The 19,776-nt window shown below is 44.4% G+C and overlaps 1 protein-coding gene across 1 annotated transcript; it reads right to left on the bottom strand.

The window, feature by feature from the left end:
• Positions 1-10,686: 10,686 nt before the first annotated feature.
• Positions 10,687-19,068, bottom strand: LOC119851289 (C-C chemokine receptor type 8-like). The gene is made up of 2 exons (XM_038390898.2): positions 18,548-19,068; positions 10,687-12,582 (listed from the first exon to the last, which is right to left on the bottom strand). Exon 2 carries the CDS (start codon positions 12,572-12,574, stop codon positions 11,510-11,512), a length of 1,065 nt encoding a protein of 354 aa, XP_038246826.1. The 5' UTR covers positions 12,575-12,582; positions 18,548-19,068; the 3' UTR covers positions 10,687-11,509.
• Between the last annotated feature and the right edge of the window lie 708 nt (positions 19,069-19,776).

Genomic DNA, 19,776 nt, shown 5'->3' with positions numbered 1-19,776 from the left:
ATTTAGAGAAGGACCGGGATATCATACAGGAGGATCTGGATGACCTTGTAAACTGGGTAATAGTAATAGGATGAAATTTAATAGTGAGAAGTGTAAGGTTATGCATTTAGGGATTAATAACAAGAATTTTAGTTATAAGCTGGGGACGCATCAATTAGAAGTAACGGAGGAGGAGAAGGACCTTGGAGTATTGGTTGATCATAGGATGACTATGAGCCGCCAATGTGATATGGCCGTGAAAAAAGCTAATGCAGTCTTGGGATTCATCAGGCGAGATATTTCCAGTAGAGATAAGGAGGTTTTAGTACCGTTATACAAGGCATTGGTGAGACCTCACCTGGAATACTGCGTGCAGTTCTCGTCTCTCATGTTTAAGAAGGATGAATTCAAACTGCAACAGGTACAGAGAAGGGCTACTAGGATGATCCGAGGAATGGAAAACTTGTCTTATGAAAGGAGACTCAAGGAGCTTGGCTTGTTTAGCCTAACTAAAAGAAGGTTGAGAGGAGATATGATTGCTCTCTACAAATATATCAGAGGGATAAATACCGGAGAGGGAGAGGAATTATTTAAGATCAGTACCAATGTGGACACAAGAACAAATGGATATAAACTGGTCATTGGGAAGTTTAGACTTGAAATTAGACGAAGGTTTCTAACCATCAGAGGAGTGAAGTTTTGGAATAGCCTTCCAAGGGAAGCAGTGGGGGCAAAAGACCTATCTGGTTTTAAGATTAAACTCGATAGGTTTATGGAGGAAATGGTATGATGGGATAACCTGATTTTGGTAATTAAGTGATCTTTAAATATTCATGGTAAATAGGCCTAATGGCCTGTGATGGGATGTTAGATGGGGTGGGATCTGAGTTACTACAGAAAATTCTTTCCTGGGTATCTGGCTGGTGAATGTTGCCCATGTGCTCAGGGTTTAGCTGATCCTTTAGCCATATTTGGGGTCGGGAAGGAATTTTCCTCCAAGGCAGATTGGAAGAGGCCCTGGAGGTTTTTCACCTTCCTCTGTAGCATGGGGCACAGGTCACTTGCTGGAGGATTCTCTGTTCCTTGAAGTCTTTAAACCATGATTTGAGGACTTCAATAGCTCAGACATAGGTGAGAGGTTTTTCACAGGAGAGGGTGGGTGAGATTCTGTGGCCTGCGTTGTGCAGGAGGTCAGACTAGATGATCATAATGGTCCCTTCTGACCTTAGTATCTATGAATCTATGACTAAGGTGGTTCTGTGCCTTAGAATTCAACATACTCTTTGTTAATATTATAATGGTCCTAAAGAATAGTTAACATATAACTGAATCAAATATACAGAAAGAAAAGGACTAAAAGGGTTAATATTTACTAACAGATTCTAAGGCCTGGTCTACCCTACAGAGTTAGGTTACACAAGGCTGCTTTCGTTGCCCTAACTATGAAAGAGTCTACACTAAAATTTCGCTCCTGCCAACGTAACTCACACGCTATGCCAACTTAATAACTCCACCTCCACAAGTGGCATAGAGTTTAGGTTGATGTAGTTAGGACAACGCAGTGTTAGTGTAGACATTGTGATAATTACATCAACTGTTAGTGGTCACTAGGAGGTGTTCCACAGTGCCCCATCTTGACCGCTCTGGTCACTGTGTTGAACTCCGCTGCCAACAGCAAGGAACACAAGAAGCCACTCTTCCCCTTTAAAGCCCCCTGAATTTTTGAAATTCCATTTCCTGGTTGTCCGGCTCACCTAGCAACTCTCAAGCATGCTCTAGCAACTGCCCAGCTGCCCATGCCTGCTCCACACTGCAGATACGCTCCTGCCTGGTGTACAGAGGAGGTATTGGATCTCCTGGGTCTGTAGGGAGAAGAGGCTGTGTAGGCACAGCTCCAATCCAGATACAGAAACATCAACATCTACAAGCAGATCGCTCTGGGCATGGGAGGAGAAAAACTACAAGTCGGACCTGCAGCAATGCCACATGAAAGCCAAGGGGCTGCGGCAAACATACCAGAAGGCAAGAGAGGCCAACAATCACTCTGGTGTGGAGCCGCAGATGTGCTGGTTTTACGAAGAGCTATATGTCATCCTCAACAGGGGCCCCACACCACCCCCAAAAGGCCTGTGGATACAGGCCATCACTGTGAACAGCAAGGATGTGGACAAGGAAGAGGAGCAGGATTATGGGGGACAGGCAGTACAGCAAGCCAGGACATGTTTTTGAGTCCTGCACAGACCAACCAGTCCCTACAGTTGAGCATGGATGAGCCTGATGCAGGGGAAGGAACTTTCTTGTAAGTATGCCATTTGTTTTGAAATTACAGGGATGGAACCCCCAAAGTAGCAGGACACATCTGTTCATTTACCCTTTTTAACTTGTGCTAGAAGAGGTAGTTAAATAACCAAAAGAGGTAGAGGTTCTATTTGCTTTTCATTCCCCTGGAGAGTTAAGCAGAGGTGTCCCTGCAGAACTGTTTGTTTATGTGCATTCGGGTGTCCCATGAATCCGCAGTAGATATCTTGATGAAACTTTCCTGCAGGTAGCCTGCAATTCTCTGCTGGGGGTTTATGGAGAGGGCTGTCTTATTTCTTCCACTGTCATAGGACACTTTCTCACACCACTCAGCAATTAGTTCAGCAAGCACCACTGCAGCACACACAGGCTAGTACCATACAGTCCCAGGGGCACCTGGACACCTGCAGGAGCTGTTCCCTTTCAGCCTCCACTACCCTCAGGAGTGAGATATCAGCTAAAAACACCACCGATTGTGGAAAACAGTGCCAGTATTCAGTATGCCCTATACACATATACTCATGCCTGTGAGCTATCCCCCCTCATATCCCCAATCCCTGCAATGTCCAGGGCTGTACTCACCATGGCTGGGACTGCTGCCATGCTGTAGAAATCCCAAGGAGTTTACCTAGATTCCTGGGGCTCTGTGTGCTGGTAGCTCAGGGAGAGGCACGCTGTCCCTGGATGAAGTGGGAGCCCAGGCCAGACTAAGAGTCTGCTCAGCAGCCAAGAGGGAGAGAGGAGAGACACTATTTAGAACAACGGGGGTCCCTGTTGGTTTGGGGAAAGATGGCTGGTGCGCCTGCTTGGAGGAAGGGGCCGAGTCAAATGACTGACAAACGAAAGCCCAGAAAGAAGAGCCAGCCTGACGAATAGGGAGTAAGATGCCCTTCCCTGGGAGCTCAGGGGAGGGAGAAGCCAGTTTGGAGCAGTCTGAAGCCAGCCATGGAAAGGGCAGGACTTGCTGTGTGGGGAGCTGGTGAGTCCCAGGCCTGCATGCAGGGCTCCCCGGAGACCTTGCCTTTGGGGACCTGACAACAAGATCCTCAGCTTGAGCCTTTCCTGCTCCAAGGTGACTCTCAATGTGTAGAGCTTTGTTGGGAAAACTTCCCCCCAGCCAGACTGAGTTAGCCCTCCAGCGCTCTAGGTGAGATCAGTCACCACATGGCACGACTGCTCTGGCTGCTAGTCCAGGGCTTCCCACCTGCTGTCAGTGGGTCTGTGCACTGGGGCAGGAGATTAGGAGTTAATGTAGTTTTGAAAGCTGCACCTTGAGCCCTGCACCCGTTGGTGGTGAGGGGAAATCCTGGCACCAGAAGCATCCTGACTCCTACATGAAAAAGATGCCTGGCAGCAGCCATCGTCAGCCCTCTGCAGTGACTAAGGAGTCCAGAGCCATCTCTGAACCTGAAGATCCATTATAGAGTTGTGAGTTACCATCTTTTAGTTAGCTAGTCAGGGAAATTGTTTGGGAGACCCCCTCACTCCCTGAACTGTGTTCTCAAGCCAGGGGCTAAGGGTTTGGGGATTTTATTACCTGGTGCCCTATTAAATCTGCGGAAGGACTTACCACTTTATCCCACTTGTCAGTCTTTTGGGCTGTACAGAACCCAGTCAGCCACATTGCTAACTGCTGCACAGATGATATTGTGGTCACAGGTCATCCAGGGCTCCTACAAAGTATAATACCAATGGGACACTAATTTTACATTTGCTATATTAGGTCATGTGACTGGAGAAATTCACAAGTATTATAGGTAGGGTCACTGGTGATCCTGAGAATAGTGATTTACCCTGTTACGTTATATTTATCGTCTCTTTAATATAATTGCTATGTTAAATATATTGTACAGTAACTCTTCACTTAACGTTCCCCGGTTAACGTTGTTTCATTGTTACGTCACTGATCTATTAGAGAACATGCTCATTTAAAGTTGCACAATCTCCGTTATAACGTTGTTTGGCAGCCACCTGCTTTGGCTGCTGCTTGCAGGAAGAGCAGCCCGTTGGAGCAAGCTGGTGGAAGCTTGGAACCAGGGTGGACTGGCAGCTCCCCTAAGTTTCCTGTGGGGCAGCTGCCCAGCAGGCTATCAATTGCCAGGCAGTTCAGCTGTCCCTCCCCGCATTGCCGTGTGCTGCTCCTGCCCTCTGCCTTGGAGCTGCTTCTGGGAGCCTCCTGCTTGCTGCGCAGAGGGTGGGGGAGAAGAGAGGTGCTGATGTCAGGGTGTCCCCCTCACCCTGCTCCTGCCCCACACTCCTGTACCCCATGTCCACAGAGCAGGGGACATGACAGGGCTCAGGATGGAGGGAGCTTGCTGGCAGCAGCTGCTGTCTCAACTTGCTGATCTACCTAAAAAGGCAATGTACTTAGAGTGGGGTCAGTGTACTTAAAGGGGCAATGTGCATGTCTCTCTCAGAGACACACAGACATTGTGTGTGTTTCTCTCTCTCTCTCTCTCTCACACACACACACACCCTACCCGACACTTTGGGATAGCATGGGTTCATCATAACATTCAGTTTCCGCAGGGAATGTTTGCAGCCACTGCCGTGAGTCTATTGTGTCTCCTCCCTCCATTTGTGCTCCCTTGTAGAGTGTGAGGCTACATTAACAACAATGTGTTAACCCTTGAGGGCTCAACTGAGTATTAGTTCATATTTAGCAGCAAGGCATTCCCTGGGATATCTCACCCTCTGACTCCACCAAGCTTCACAATCATCATTGCTGTGTACAGTATCTGGCAAAAAATATTTCCCTGGAACCTAACCCCCTCTATTTACATTAATTCTTATGGGGAAACTGGATTTGCTTAACATCATTTTGCATAAAGTAGCATTTTTCAAGAACATAACTACAACATTAAGCAAGAAGTTACAGTATATGTTTGTGTCATTTCTTGGAAGCCTCCAACTATCTGGCAAATAAGTGGGGGTTACTTTGTGATTTGTATTTTACTCCCATGCTGCCCAGGCGATCCTGCCAGGAAGGAGCAAAGGGGGTGGAGGCACTGCTAAATAAATTCATAAATTCGTAAAGAAGTTACACCCTGCTAAGTGGTGGCAGAATCCAGAAGAATCCAGGTCTGTCCACCAAAATCGGTAAGGAGATTGGCACTAAAGGAGGTAACCGGGAGGATAGAGGATGCTACACTGAAGACACCACTGGGATTCCATCTTTTAAACTCAGATCTTAAATACACCTCTGCTGACTTCCCAGGGAAATTGAGTAAATTCCCAATATGGATTACCAGAAGAGGCTTGTAACTTGGTATAAGATGGAGGGAGCTGAACCGAATGCCACTTCATGTTCATTAATGTACCTACTGAATAGGAAGTTAGACAAATAGAAGATGAGATTGCCCGTGTCAGAAAATGGGAAACCTGTGTGGTTCGGAGTCAGGTGCAAGCGAAAGAGGAAACTACTTTTTCTCTCCTTGTAGAGAGCAAGGTTTAAAGGTTATATTATCTACTGTAATGACGCCACATGTGATTCTGCGAGGTGGACAGAAGGGAAGATGGAAGGTGACCATACAAGCACATTTTGCCTTCCCATCTTCCCCACTATCTGAAACTACAAAATTTCAGTCCATTGGAGGACTTTCTTATTCAGGAAGGAAAGACCATGGCTGAATTAAGGACTTTTTGGGGATGTCATTCTGTGCCTCCTCTCACTTTCACGGGGTTGGGGTGGAGGAGGGGGGAGAGGGCTGGGAGTGCAGGCTCTGGGGTGGGGCTGGGGATGAAGGGTGCGGGGGGCTCTGGGCTAAGGGTGAGAGCTCTGGGTGGGGCCAGAAATGAAGAGTTCAGAGTGCGGGAGAGGGTTCCAGGCTGGGGCAGGGGGTTGGAGTGCGGAGGGGGGTAGACTCTGGCTGGGGGTGCAGGCTCTGGGGTGGTGCCAGGGATGAGGGGCTTGGGGTGCTTGAGGGGGCTCCAGGCTGGGGCTGGGGGCTTCAGAGTATGGGAGGGAGTTTGGGATCCAGCTGGGGGTGTGGGCTCTGGGGTGGGGCTAGGGATGAGGGGCTTGGGGTGAAGGAGAGGGCTCAGGGCTGGGGAAGGGGCAGGGCTATCCTTACCCATACGCAAATTACGCAGCTGCATAGGGAACCAGGAAATTTGGGGCACCAAATTGCCCCAGATTTCCTGGTGCCCTACGCAGCTGTGTGCTGCTCCAGTGGCCAGCCCAATCCCCCGGCTGGCTGAGCCAGCCAGGAAAGCTCCGCTTCTTCCCCAAAGCCCCCAGTGCTGCTCTGCCCCGCCTCTTCCCACCCATGCTCTGCCCCAACCCTGCTGCCACTCCAACTCTTCCCCAAAACCCCTACCCCGCTCCGCCCCAGCCCTGCCCCCACTCCACCACTTCCCCTGAGCTACATCCCAGGGGACTGCAGCTGGGGCAGGTGCGCCCTGCACTCACCGGGCGGCAGGAAGTGGAGCAAGCCGGCCCCAGCCCACTCCACTCTGCCAGCTCCCAGCTGCACCGCAGATGAGTTCTGGGGGGCAAAACCCCTGGTGTGGACAGCACTATGTCAGCGGGAGAGCTTCTCCCACTGAGCCAGGTACCACTGCACGTGGAGGTGGTTTTATTATGTCAATGTGAGAGCTCTCTCCCATGGACATGGAGTGGCTACACAAGTAATATTCTTACATCAGTGGTACAGCTGTGGGAAGCTCCCTGGTGTAGACATGGCCTTAGTGAATGCACTGATGTTTATTTGCTCCGATTTACTGCCATGCATTGTAGTACTAGGCATGCACTAAGCATGTTGCAGTGGAAGGAAGAAATTACGGCTGAGAAAATTTTAGCCCAAGCCAGAATGTACCACTTGTTGGCCTGAACCTGAAGATGGTCATTTATAACATTAAAAATAAGAATGGTTTTAAAAAACATTTTCAAGGAATTCTTTGCACCTTGGATAAAAGAGTAACTAATGTGTTACACCCTGACTTCTGAGGTCTGGTCTACACTACAGACCTATATTGGTATAACTATATCACTCAAGGGGGTGAAAAATCCACCCCACCTGCGTGACACCGTTATCCTGACCTACGCCCCCATGTAAACAGCGGTATGTCAGCGGGAGAGCTTCTCCCATTGACACAGGCAATGTTACACCACACAGTTAAGTCGACTGAAGTAACCTTGACATACAGCCACTGCTGTAATTAAACCGCTGTTGTACGTCCACACTAGCTCCTTGTGTGGGCGGAGCCAGCGCGTCCACAGTAGCATGGGGGGGGGGACACAGAGAGCAGTGCACTGTGCGTAACTATCCCAGGGGACAGCTGGCCGCAGGTTGTTTTGGGGAGGGTTTGCAACGCCTCGTGGGGGGCAGGCCCAGTGTCACATGGGGCAGGTTTCTCAATCCCCTCATTCCATGGGCATCCGACTAGGTTTCCAGCTGATTTTCAACTGCTCTGGTAACCTGCGAGCCAGCCATCTCTGCCAGAAAGCATGGATCCTGCACTGTCCTTCTGTATTGTGCTGTGAATTAGGAACACCAGGCTATAAGAGGAGTTCAAGGGGGGCTATTCATCACCACGCTGACCCCAGACCCCTCCTTGTAGAAACAGCATGGCTGCAGCTGTGCACCAGAGGCGACCATTTCCTCCCTTGCCTTCTGCTGTGCCTGCCGCAGCTCTTTGAGTTTTACACGGCACTGGTGCTTGTGTCCCTTTCACAGCCCCTCCCCTCCATGCCCTGAGCAAGTGCCTGGGGCTGGAGCAGAGCTGTGCCTGCACGTGCAAGGGGAAGCATGCAACGGAAATATTAGCACAGAGCTACGGTTCTTAATTTTTGCATCGCAGGGCTTGGCAAGTCATCTTTCGTGGCTGCCCCCCCTCCCCCCCCACACACAAGCAGGAGGTGGGGGGAGTAAGGAGCAACCACTGGCGCTCCCATGACTCCAGGTCAGTTTCCCCACAGGATGCAAGAAAAGGGTACAGGATGGGAGTGCAGGCTGAGGGGCGCAGGTGGGGGTCAGTGCTCTCTGGCTACCCAGCCAGGGCTTATTTTTTGCAGGGACTTGCTTCTTTCATACATCGGCTATGAGCTGCAGGCAGCTGCTTCCTCGCTTTCAAGATCCTATAGTCCCTCTCCCCTCTGTATACAGAGAAAGGGGTGGCGATATGGATCAAGACAGGCAGCAAAATCCCCCATGCGCCTAGCCGTGCAGTTAAAGCAGCCAAACAATTTAGGCAACCTCTCCCGATGGGCAGTTGGAGTGGGAGGTAGCTGCTTCTGCAAAGTAAATCAGGAAGCCACACTGACTTACTGTACTTTGCAGAAGCAGCTGCCTTCCAGAGGCGTGGCTGCTTAAACTGCAGGGATCACTGATGGGAGCATGGGGGATTTTGCTGCCTGTCTTGATCTATATCACCTCTCCTTTCTCTGTATACGGGGCGGGAAGTGGGGAGGGAATATTTAGTCTCTATGGGGAGAGGGGTGGACTTTGGTGTGAGTTGGTCTATGTGACACTTCTCTCTCTTTGGGGATGGGGGGCTTCGCTCTTTGAAGTACACGCAGGAATCTCATTATATCCGCATCTGATCGGCAAACATGGTGCACGATACAACTGCATCCTCGGATATAAAATGGATATCCATGGATTTGAAGGGCTCTAGTTCTCCTGAATTTTGCTCTGTCCTAAGTAAGTTTTATATCGTAATATATTAGTATTAAGAAGTTGCGATTAGGTAATATGGAAATCATATATAAATTATATTATATATATTATATATTATGTCATATTCTCATCATAAGGTAATATGCTCAATTTTGGTCACTTAATCTTTTTTAAAAAGGGGGCAAATGGCAGTAGTATATTATATTCAACTTTACTTTTTAAACATTATTGTCTATTTATTTTATTGGTATTCACTGTTTGCATTTTGTGCAATTCATGTAAAATTTTTTGAAGAAAACAGATAACTTGTTGCTGAAGAAAACAGCCAAATGTTAAAATGTTTGAGTCTGTCCCCAAGACTGGCCGTTCCAGTGATCTATCTAATCTATCTATCTATCTATCTATGGTTTCCTGTTTGCGTCCCTAGTCTGTTTTCTTCTGTCACGGGGAAAGAAATGCAATAATATTTTAAAATGAAAAATATGGCTCCTATTTTTGAATTATTAAACCAAAATAATCTTTGTGTAACACTGAGTGGCTGAGGGTTATTTCAGAGACAAATTTGATCAGTGTTTTGTTTTCTGTACAATGTATCGCTGATTTTAGCAAACCAAAGAGCCACCAATGTATGTTCCACCAACCTGAGGTGCCTTCTGATCTATGGGGATGGGGGAGCAAAAAATGAGGAAAAAATAGAAAGGCATTAAAAGTACACAGTCTATTTTTTTAATAAACTGGGAAAAGAAAGAGAATAGAAAGACAGAATAGGAGATGACACAGATGAACTAAAATAGAAACATAATTAAAGTGGCCCTACCTATTTTAAAGGTTTAGTACCACTGATAAAGAGTGTGTACTGCATGTTCAGTAAGCCATTGAAATGTTGATTCTACTAGCCATAAGTACCATATATAAGGCTTTACAGCTTTAGGATATGTCCACCCAGCAATAGACACTTGCGGCTGGCCTGTGCTAGCCGACTCAGGCTTGCAGAGCTTGGGTTGAAGGGCTATTTCATTGCTGTATAGGCTTTCAGGCTCAGACTGGAGCCCATGCTCTAGGACCCTGCGGGTTGGGAGTGTCCTAGAGCTCAGGCTCTAGTGCAAGCCCAGAAATCACAGCCCCACAGCCTGAGCTCTGCGAGCCCCAGTCTCAGCCATGGGGTTTTCTTTGTTGTGTAGACATATCCTTAGATATACTCCTCCTTGTCTTCTCATTTAGAGCAAATTCCTGGAAACCTTTACTCATACAAGCTGTCTCAAGAATGTAAATTAAACTATTCACAAGTAATAATTAATCTCAGGAGTAAGCATACCTCCATTACCCATGTGTTTAAAGCAAGTACATACTGTCAAATACGGTAGAACCTCAGAGTTACAAACACCTCGGGAATGGAGGTTGTTCGTAACTCTGAAGTGCTCGGAACTCTATGAACACAAAACATTATGGTTGTTCTTTCAAAAGATTACAACTGAACATTGACTTAATACAGCTTTGAAACTTTACTATGCAGAAGAAAAATTCTGCTATTAACCATCTTAATTTAAATGAAACAAGCACAGAAATATTTGCTTTGCCTTGCCTTGTTAAGTCTTTTTTTTTTAAACTTTACTTATTTTTTTAGTAGTTTACCTTTAATACAGTACTGTGCTGTATTTGGTTTTTATTTTATATATTTTTTTGTCTCTGCTTCTGCCTTATTGCATACTTCTGCTCCCAAATGAGGTGTATGGTTGACGAGTCAGTTCATACATTTGGGGTTTGTAACTCTCAGTTTCTATTGTCCATGTTTAAGAAGAGCGGCTATTAAACTCAACCAGAAAAAAGCAGTATACATCAGGAAACTGTTTGTTTTTGTTTTTTTTTAACCACCAGTGACAACATGCATTACTGTTAAATTCCAGTGGTTTGCGGAATATCTCAATCTTTTGACTAAGCAGGTGTTAGGATAAATGGAAGTGCTATTTTGAGGTGCCCTGTCACTGATACAGAAATACAGGGAACAGAGGGAGTAATGGTGATGTTAGCATCATACTTTGTACTTTATTAAAAAGAGTAAAAAAAAACTTTATTGAGACCTGCTATACAAAATAAAAATCTGTTGATTAGAGCTTACAGGTGCAAAGAGGCTAATTGAGAAGATGTGTGTGTGATGAACTAACACAAGGCTACCAGATGGACACACTGTAGATTTGGGTAATTAGGATTTTTGGATAAAGGGAATTTGGATAATTGAAATTACACTACAAAACCAAGCTCAGAAATGAGGTTGATAGTTACATGTCTTATACATGTCCATAGGTCCCTGAGCACTTGAGTAAGGGATTAATAATAATATTGATAACAGCCTGGTTCTCCTTGTAAGGTAGCATATTATATATATGAAGCTCAATTTAATACATTTAAGGACACTAAAATTATAACATTGTCTGAGCTTTTATACCACAGTCATTACTAGGGTAATAGAGAGCTTTAATTGAAAACTAAGTTCTCCCAACTACAATGTGAAGTAATGTATTTACTGAGCTGCCTGAAGTATTTACTTTCAAAGTCACTGATACTTATAATACACCAAATGCATGCTTGAATGATTGTATTTGGCCCATTCTATTTTACATGACAGGGTCAATCACAGAAGAATGTGAGGACTGGGTGCGCATGAAAGAGGTACTATAGTGACTCTGAAAGACATTGTGGTCTTTGCAAATCAATAAGAATCTTGCATGTTTTCTGAACATTTCATGAAGGTATTTCTTGAACTTTTCACCCACAAAAGCATAGATCACTGGATTCAGGCAGCAGTGGATGAAGGAGATGGTTTCAGTCACCTGCAGGGCCAGGTCTAGGCTTTTGCTTGTCTCGCAGTCATCTATGATGTGCAGGCTTCGCAAAGAGTCCAGAAAAAGTGCAATGTTGAAGGGTACCCAGAAGAGGAAAAACACAACCACAACAACAAAAACCAGCTTCATTGCTTTATACTTGTTTCGGTTCATGCATCTCTGCAGATTTTTCAAGATGTGGGAGTAGCAGAAAATGAGAATGCCAAGCGGGATCAAGAGACCCAAAACATTGACTTTAGAATTGGTTAAAAGTTTCCAAGCAGTCCTATTATCCTGGTAATAAGGAGCACACTTTACAATGTCATTTTCATTCAGTTCTTGGATAAAGAAAATACTTGGTATAGAAGCGAAAATGGCCACTGACCAAACAGCAAGGCTTATAACAATGCTGAGCATGGTTGTTCGAACTTTCTGAGCATGCACAGCATGGACGATGGCTAAGTACCTGTCTATGCTCATGAGGGTTATGAAGAATATGCTGCTGTAGAAGCCAATGTAGTAAACTCCACATACTGTTTTACACATTACATTTCCAAAAGTCCATTGGCCTGAAGCATAATGAGCCAGGAAGGGGAGGGAGAAAACGAAAAGCAGGTCAGAGATGGCGAGGTTCAGCAAATACACATCAGTCATGCTGGTCAGTTTCTTGCAAACCATCAGAACGCAAATGACCAAGCTGTTTCCCACCAGGCCGAATACAAACACCACACAATAAAGAATTGGAAAAAATACTGATCCAAAGGTCTTGATATTCTGTGTGCTGCAGACAGAGCCCAAGTCAGGATAATCATCATAAAAAGTAGAGAGAAGATTCGACTCAGTTGAATAATTCATCATGAGGTGACCTATTTAAGAACACAGAATTTAATATGATCCAACAGTCCTCATTTTTAGTTATTATCTAGGCACAATTCTGCCCTGATACCCCACACAACCCCACTGAAGTCAACAGGGTTGCACAGGATGTAAAGGGTAGAATTTGATTCCGAGGACAGGTTAGCCTGTTCAGGTAAAAGAACACTTTCCTCTGTGACATTATCTAATTAAAATATAATCATGCAAATCATTATTTCTACCATGGTTATATACTTGCAACAAATCTTATAAAGAGTGTAAACCATGGCCGGAAAGGCTTAAGCATCCTGCAGGCTAATTAACCTAGCACCTAACTTCTAACCCTGTAGAGACATGTTAGAAGTTATAATTAAGGCCATTTGATGCTAGATAGGCTAGAACTTTGCAATGCAAACCTATCTAGTTAAAGTTAGGGGTGATACTAATTGTATATGTGTACTCATAATTGTTAGCCATGTGAACAGACAGTTCCGGTCTGTCACTGTAGCTATGGATTCAGAGATCAAAAGGGAATATGAACATTTAGATGAATCTTGGGTGAACTAATGTCATTGTCTATATATCTCTTTGAAGTTTGTGATAGACTGCCTAATGAATCAATTGTCCTATGTTAATTTGTGTAATTAATTACTGGTGGTGTTTAGGAAGCAGAAGGTTGCATCAAAAGCCTATTGTTTGCCCAGGACTGCATGGTCAAGTGGATGCTAGAACACTGTATAAAAGACCCTTGAGTCCTGATCATGTCATCTCAGATCTGCTTGATGCTTCAACGCAGGGGAAGCTTAAACCACAAGATTGAGATCCCAGTGCTGACTGGTCCACCCTGAATATAATATTGGACATTGGACTATAACCTATGGACTAAAATCTAAAAGAACTCTTTGCAACTATAAAGCTTACCATCTCTGCTATGAATCTGAACTTCATGTATATTGATCTTTTAACCATACTCTCTCTCTTTTCATTTTAAATACATTTATTTTAGTTAATAAGAATTGGCTGTAAGTGTGTATTTGGGTAAGATCTGGAATATTCATTAACCTGGAGGTAATGTGTCCGATCCTTTGTGGTTGGTAAAACTTTTTTATACGATGAAATAAGTAGGGCTGTCAATTAATCGCAGTTAACTCATCCGATTAACTAAAAGAAATTAATCGTGATTAATCGCACTGTTAAACAATAGAATACCAATTGAAATGTATTAAATATTTTTTGGATATTTTTCTACATTTTCAAATATATAGATTTCTATTACAACACAGAATACAAAGTGTACAGTGCTTACTTTATATTATTATTTTTATTATAAATATTTGAACTGTAAAAATGATAAACAAAAGAAACAGTATTTTTCAATTCACCTCATACAAGTACTGTAGTGCAATCTTCTTTATCATGAAAGTGCAACTTACAACTGTAAAATTATGTACAAAATATAACTGCATTGAAAGACAAAACAAATAAAACATTATATCCTACAATTCCATTCAGTCCTACTTCTTGTTCAGCCAATCACTAAGACAAACAAGTTTGTTTACATTTACAGGAGATGCTGCTGTCTGCTTCTTATTTACAATGTCACCTGAAAGTGAGAACAGGCATTCGCATGGCATTTTTGTTGCTGGCGTTGCAAGGTATTTGTGTGCCAGATATGCTAAACATTCATATGCCCCTTCATGCTTCAGCCACCATTCCAGAGGATATGTTTCCATGCTGATGATGCTCATTAAAAAATAATGCCTTAATTAAATTTGTGACTGAACTCCTTGGGAGGAGAATTGTGTGTCTTCAGCTCTGGTTTACCTGCATTCTGCCGTATATTTATTATATATGTTATAGCAGTCTCGTATGATGACCCAGCACATGTTGTTCATTTTAAGAACGCTTTCACAGCAGATTTGACAAAACACAAAGAAGATACCAATGTGAGATTTCTAAAAATAGCTAGAGGACTGGACCCAAGGTTTAAGAATCAGAAGTGCCTTCTAAAATCTGAGAGGGATGAGGCATGGAGCATGCTTTCAGAAGTCTGAAAAGAGCAACACTCTGATGCGGAAACTACATAACCTGACCACCAAAAAAGAAAATCAACCTTCTGATGGTGGCATCTGACGCAGATGATGAAAATGAACATACGTCCATCCGCTCTGCTTTGGATTGTTATTGAGCAGTATCATTATCGAGCAGAACCCATCATCAGCATGAACACATGTCCTATGGAATGGTGGTTGAAGGGACAAATGAACCTTTAGCGCATCTGGTACATAAATATCTTGCAACGTCAGCTATAACAATGCCATGCAAACATTTGTTCTCACATTTTTCAGGTGACACGGTAAACAAGAAGCTGGCAGGATTATCTCCTGCAAATTGTAATCAAGTTTTTTTGTCTGAATGATTGGCTGAAGTAGGACTGAGTGGACTTGTAGGCTCTAAAGTTTTACATTGTTTTATTTTTCAATGCAGTTATTTTTTGTCCATAATTCTACATTTGTAAGTTCAAATTTCATGATAAAGGGATTGCACTACAGTACTTGTATGAAGTGTATTGAAAAATATTATTTCTTTTGTTTTTACAGTGCAAATATTTGTAATAAAAGTAATTATAAAGTGAGCACTGTACACTTTGCATTCAGTGTTGTAATTGATATCAATGTATTTGAAAATGTAGAAAACATCCAAAATATTTAAATAAATTGTATTCCATTATGGTTTAACAACGTGATTAATCGTGATTAATTTTTTTAAATCACTTGACAGCCTAGAAATAAGATTTTCATTAATCTTCATCATATCTGACTTGGGTAACTAGGTGAAGGCCTGAGGCTGGATTGCTTTAAGGGCACTGTGTTGTTGGCATCTGGGTAGCCAGTGAGGTATTATAGAAGCTGTTTAGTGCTGGCTTGGTAAATCTAAGTATTAGAATATCCACCTGCTTTGGGGATTGTCTGCCCCATTCTTTGCAGTTCACCCTAATTGAGTGACCTCAGCTGGCTCCACCTGGGACTCCGGTTACACGCCCTCATACAATGCCTAAACCAAATCAAAGCTTTCTGAGATTTGAAAATATTTGGCTAACTTTTGGGTTTCATTAGATTTCTTTTTTTGTGAGAGCTGCGCTTTCAGGTATTATTGCCAAAATCACATGAGAAAGGTTGCTCCCCAGTGCTTAATTTGTGCCAGGGCTGAGCCCCAGCACCTCTGGGTCTGGCAGTTCATCACCCCTACACCTCTGGGCTTGTCGGGTCATTTATGAAAGTAAAAAAATGGCTTGAGCCCTATCTCCTCTTTCATTACGAATTAAACACTTCCTGTAACGCTGGGGAAGAGCTTTCAAGGGGGTCTAGTGGACGTTGGCTTAGCTTGTTCATCAGTTAAGAGGGAACTGGTGAAGCCTCACTGGATGCTCCAGGGGGAAAGGTTGTGGCTCGAATGCATCCATGGAGATAAGAAACTCTGTCCCGTGGCCAAGCAGGGCCATCCTTACCTAGACGCAAAGTACGCAGCTGCGTAGGGTGCCAGGAAATTTGGGGCACCAAATTTTCTGGTGCCCTGCGCAGCTGCATGCTGCTTCAGCCCTTGCTCTGCCTCTTCCCCATGGCCCATGCCCCTTCTCTGCCCCACCCCACCTCTTCCCCATCCCAGCCCTGCCTCTTCTTGCCCTTGCTTCACCCCAGCCCTGCCCCCACTCCCCTGAGCTCTGCAGCAGGGTGGGCCTGCACTCACCAGCGAATGCCGGTGAATGCTGTGTTGGGCCCCAGAATAGATAGGGATGGCCCTGTGGCTGTGATATCTCTGGAAGTTAGGGGGAAGTTTAGATGGAAAGGGGTTGGGGTAGTGGTGACCATATTCCATCCTGTTTCACTAGGCACTGACTGGAGCCCCTTTCCATTAGGCAATCAGACGGGGATCCGGGGCCCCCGTTGGAAAAAAATAAAACCATTGTGGAAGGGGAAGGCAAAGCTAGACATACGGGGGGGGGGGGGGGGGTGGAAAAACATTAGACAGAGAAACAAAAGCCAGGTAGAAAGGGATGGGAGGACCTGTAGAAAAAGTGGGGGAGAAGGAAGAAAGGATAGAATTAGCCTTGCAGGATAAGGACAACCAGAGTTCACTAGCAGGGGCTGGGCAATCACTGGAACCGCGCCACCCGAACGATGGGAGGAGGGACAGCAGGAGCAGTTTGGAAGCCTGGGAGAACTGGAGACCGTGGGTAACCAGGAGGGTGAGGGGTGCAACAACCCTGCCACAAAACAAAGGGGGCAAGAGTAGGGAGAGTATCCCACTAGGTTGCCCCTGGCATGAAGACCTATGGGCTGAGACAGAAAACCAATTGTGGTTTTTGCAGGTGAAGAATGAGTAAACCCCATCAGGGAACCATGGAGGACCACCCTGGGGGCAAAGAACAACACCAGGAGAGTATCACATCCAGTAAAGGAGTAAGAACCCAGGGAAGGAGGAACTTTTCTGCCATACAAGGGGGGAGGTGTGGGACAGTGTGAGAACCAGCAGCTGAACCAGCACTCTGGTCATTGTAAGTCCAACTAATTTCCTTGGAGAAGGGCCTGATTGAAGGAAGCTCGGGCTAATCATGAGATCAGTCTGCGCTGGAGAGAGTTAAGCTGCTAGTTAACCCATTAACTAGAACAGTAGAAAGGCACACAGGAAGAAAGTGCAAGGGGAAGGAGGGAAATGCTAGCAAAACCAAGGTAAAAGGAGATCCCTTAGTGGATAGATATCTCCCCTCTATGGCAAAGGGTCCTGATGCTGGTATGTCACTGTAAAGACAGTCGCTGCATGGGACTGTAAAGGGTGGTATTTACAAACCAGAGGTTTTAGAGCCAGTAGGAGAGGACCGAAGCAGAGGGCTGCATCCCTATCACAGGACATCTCAAAAGGGAGGCGCCTAAAATTAGCAAATGCTTTTGAAAATTTTGATCAAAAAGTCCCATATTACACCAACACTTTACTGTAGATTGGCTGCACAGAAGGAAGGTAGGCACATCTCAGTGCAGAGATGTTTACACAAGGAGTTCTCAGGCATCCAATGGAGAAAGTGCTAAAATGCTAATAAACACCCATCAGTGCCAGTGAGAAACTTCTAAAATATGTTACTGGTGGTACCTTAGAATCTAACAAATTTATCTGGGCATTGTCTGTCTGTATCTGTCACAAGGACTCCTCATTATTTTTGCTGATACAGACTAGCACAGCTACCACTCTGAAACCTAAAGAATATTGTGAGAGATTGGATGTCCTTTATTGCATACCAGCAGCACTATCTTCAATTAAAGACAATTCTTATTAAAGATTAGCCAAGCCACTCATACATTCAATTTTAGAGTATGGCGACACTACAAATAAAAGGTGTGTTGTATTCTTTGCTTGGGTTAGCTCACCCGTATTAAAAGAGCAGAGAAGACACAGCAACTTGTGTTAGCAGCTCAAGTTCAAGGGGTATTCACTGCTGTTTGATCCCGAGTTAGCTAACGTGAATTAGCTAACCCAAGTTAAGGACACACGTATTTTACACACCCTTACTTTCTCTCTGCACTAGCAATGCACTAAATCACATGAAGTAGCTATAGAACTGAATAAATTAAGTACAACATTGATCAAAGTACTGTCATAGCATTTGCCACAGCAGATCAAGCCATTTGTCCATTGTTCCAGTAACCTGCCTCCCACATTACTGAAACCTGATAGAAAACACCACATAAGGCATCCAGCTACCCGTGCGATCAAAAGGTATCTGTAAGCTTTCTCTTAGCCATAATGAGCTATCATTTTATGTTTGCAATTTTAACTTCACAAAATATTCTGACTCCTACTCCTTTTCTGATACTTTGGGTACATTGTGCCACTTGCATTATCCACACTGAGGAGAATACATAAATTATTAGACAGCTGACTGCAATTTTTTATGTCCCCTCCCGCCCCACCATGCATACTTACTTTTGCTATTGAGGTTTTTCTTTCAGTGCCACTTCATAAGTGAGCTCCTTATCTTCACAATTAAAAATGATAAAGTCGTCTTCTTCCTTTATCTATTATTTGAGTACCACAGCTATAGAATTGGGATAATAGCTATCCAAATAAGTTATCTTTTACTCTTCAGCAGTGAGAATATAAATACTATACTGATTTGACTAAAGAATGTGAGTGTTCACCTCAGAATCACACCTCAATCTGTTTAAGATCTGTCAGATAATTTTGATCACTAGGCAACCTCAGAAACGTCATGGACAGTAGTGTTTTAACTAATTTTCCGCAGGTGTAAATGATGCCTACAAGGTGCTGGCCCGAAACCTCTGTGGTTCCCTTTATTCCACCCTTTTCCCCCACCCAACAGTCTCCTCAGGAGCTCTGCTGTCCCTGTCCATTCCGTTAAAGGGAGGCAGAGCCCAATATTTGGTGATGGGCTCCAAGACTGAGCTGGTACCAGTGATGTTGAGAAAGAAAATACCATGAGTACTAGTTCCTCTGGCAAGCTGCTTGGGTTTTTTAATGATCACAGAACCTCCCCTCCACCTTCTCCCCACCATCCCACCCCCCGCCCCCGACTAGATTAAGGGATTATCTGCATTGCCAAGTGGGAGGTGCTAATAAAGAGGTAACTGAAGCTGATGATACTCTAAATAGTCCAGATAGTGCAAGGGACAGGAAGTCTGTTCTCCCGATGGAAGCATGTGTAATTCTCCCTTTCCTCCCTGGGTTACTCGGGAGCAGACAACACTCACCTGTGTGCCTGGGTGCCTGATGTTGTTGACATTAAAGGAGATCCTGGGTATCCCAGTGGTGATGTTGGATAGGCAGGTATCCTCTATCCACACCTCTGCTGCAGTCCTTTTACTCCTAAAGGAAGTTAAAATTGGCAGTGCCTCCACCTGGCTGGCTCCTGTACACACTCAATGGCACACCTTGGGAACCTCCAAGAATAAGCCTATTCTAATAATAATATGTGGCATGGGTCTAACTCAAAAAATACCAATTATAAATAATATACATCCAAGGTACTTAAATTAGAGTTTTCATACCTTTAATTAACAACTTAAAGAAACAGGGTATAACAGACTAAAATTAAATGTCACCACTAATTTAAATCCACAAGGAGCAGTTGAATAAAATCAAATAACAAATGTAGCATACAGTGATAAATGAAACTTATCTAACTGGGATTTACA

This window comes from Dermochelys coriacea, chromosome 2 (genome assembly GCF_009764565.3).
Source record: "Dermochelys coriacea isolate rDerCor1 chromosome 2, rDerCor1.pri.v4, whole genome shotgun sequence".
NCBI classification, from domain to species: domain Eukaryota; kingdom Metazoa; phylum Chordata; order Testudines; family Dermochelyidae; genus Dermochelys; species Dermochelys coriacea.
The sequence above is the reverse complement of the archived record's forward strand: the minus strand, read 5'-3'. Positions and strand labels throughout refer to the sequence as shown.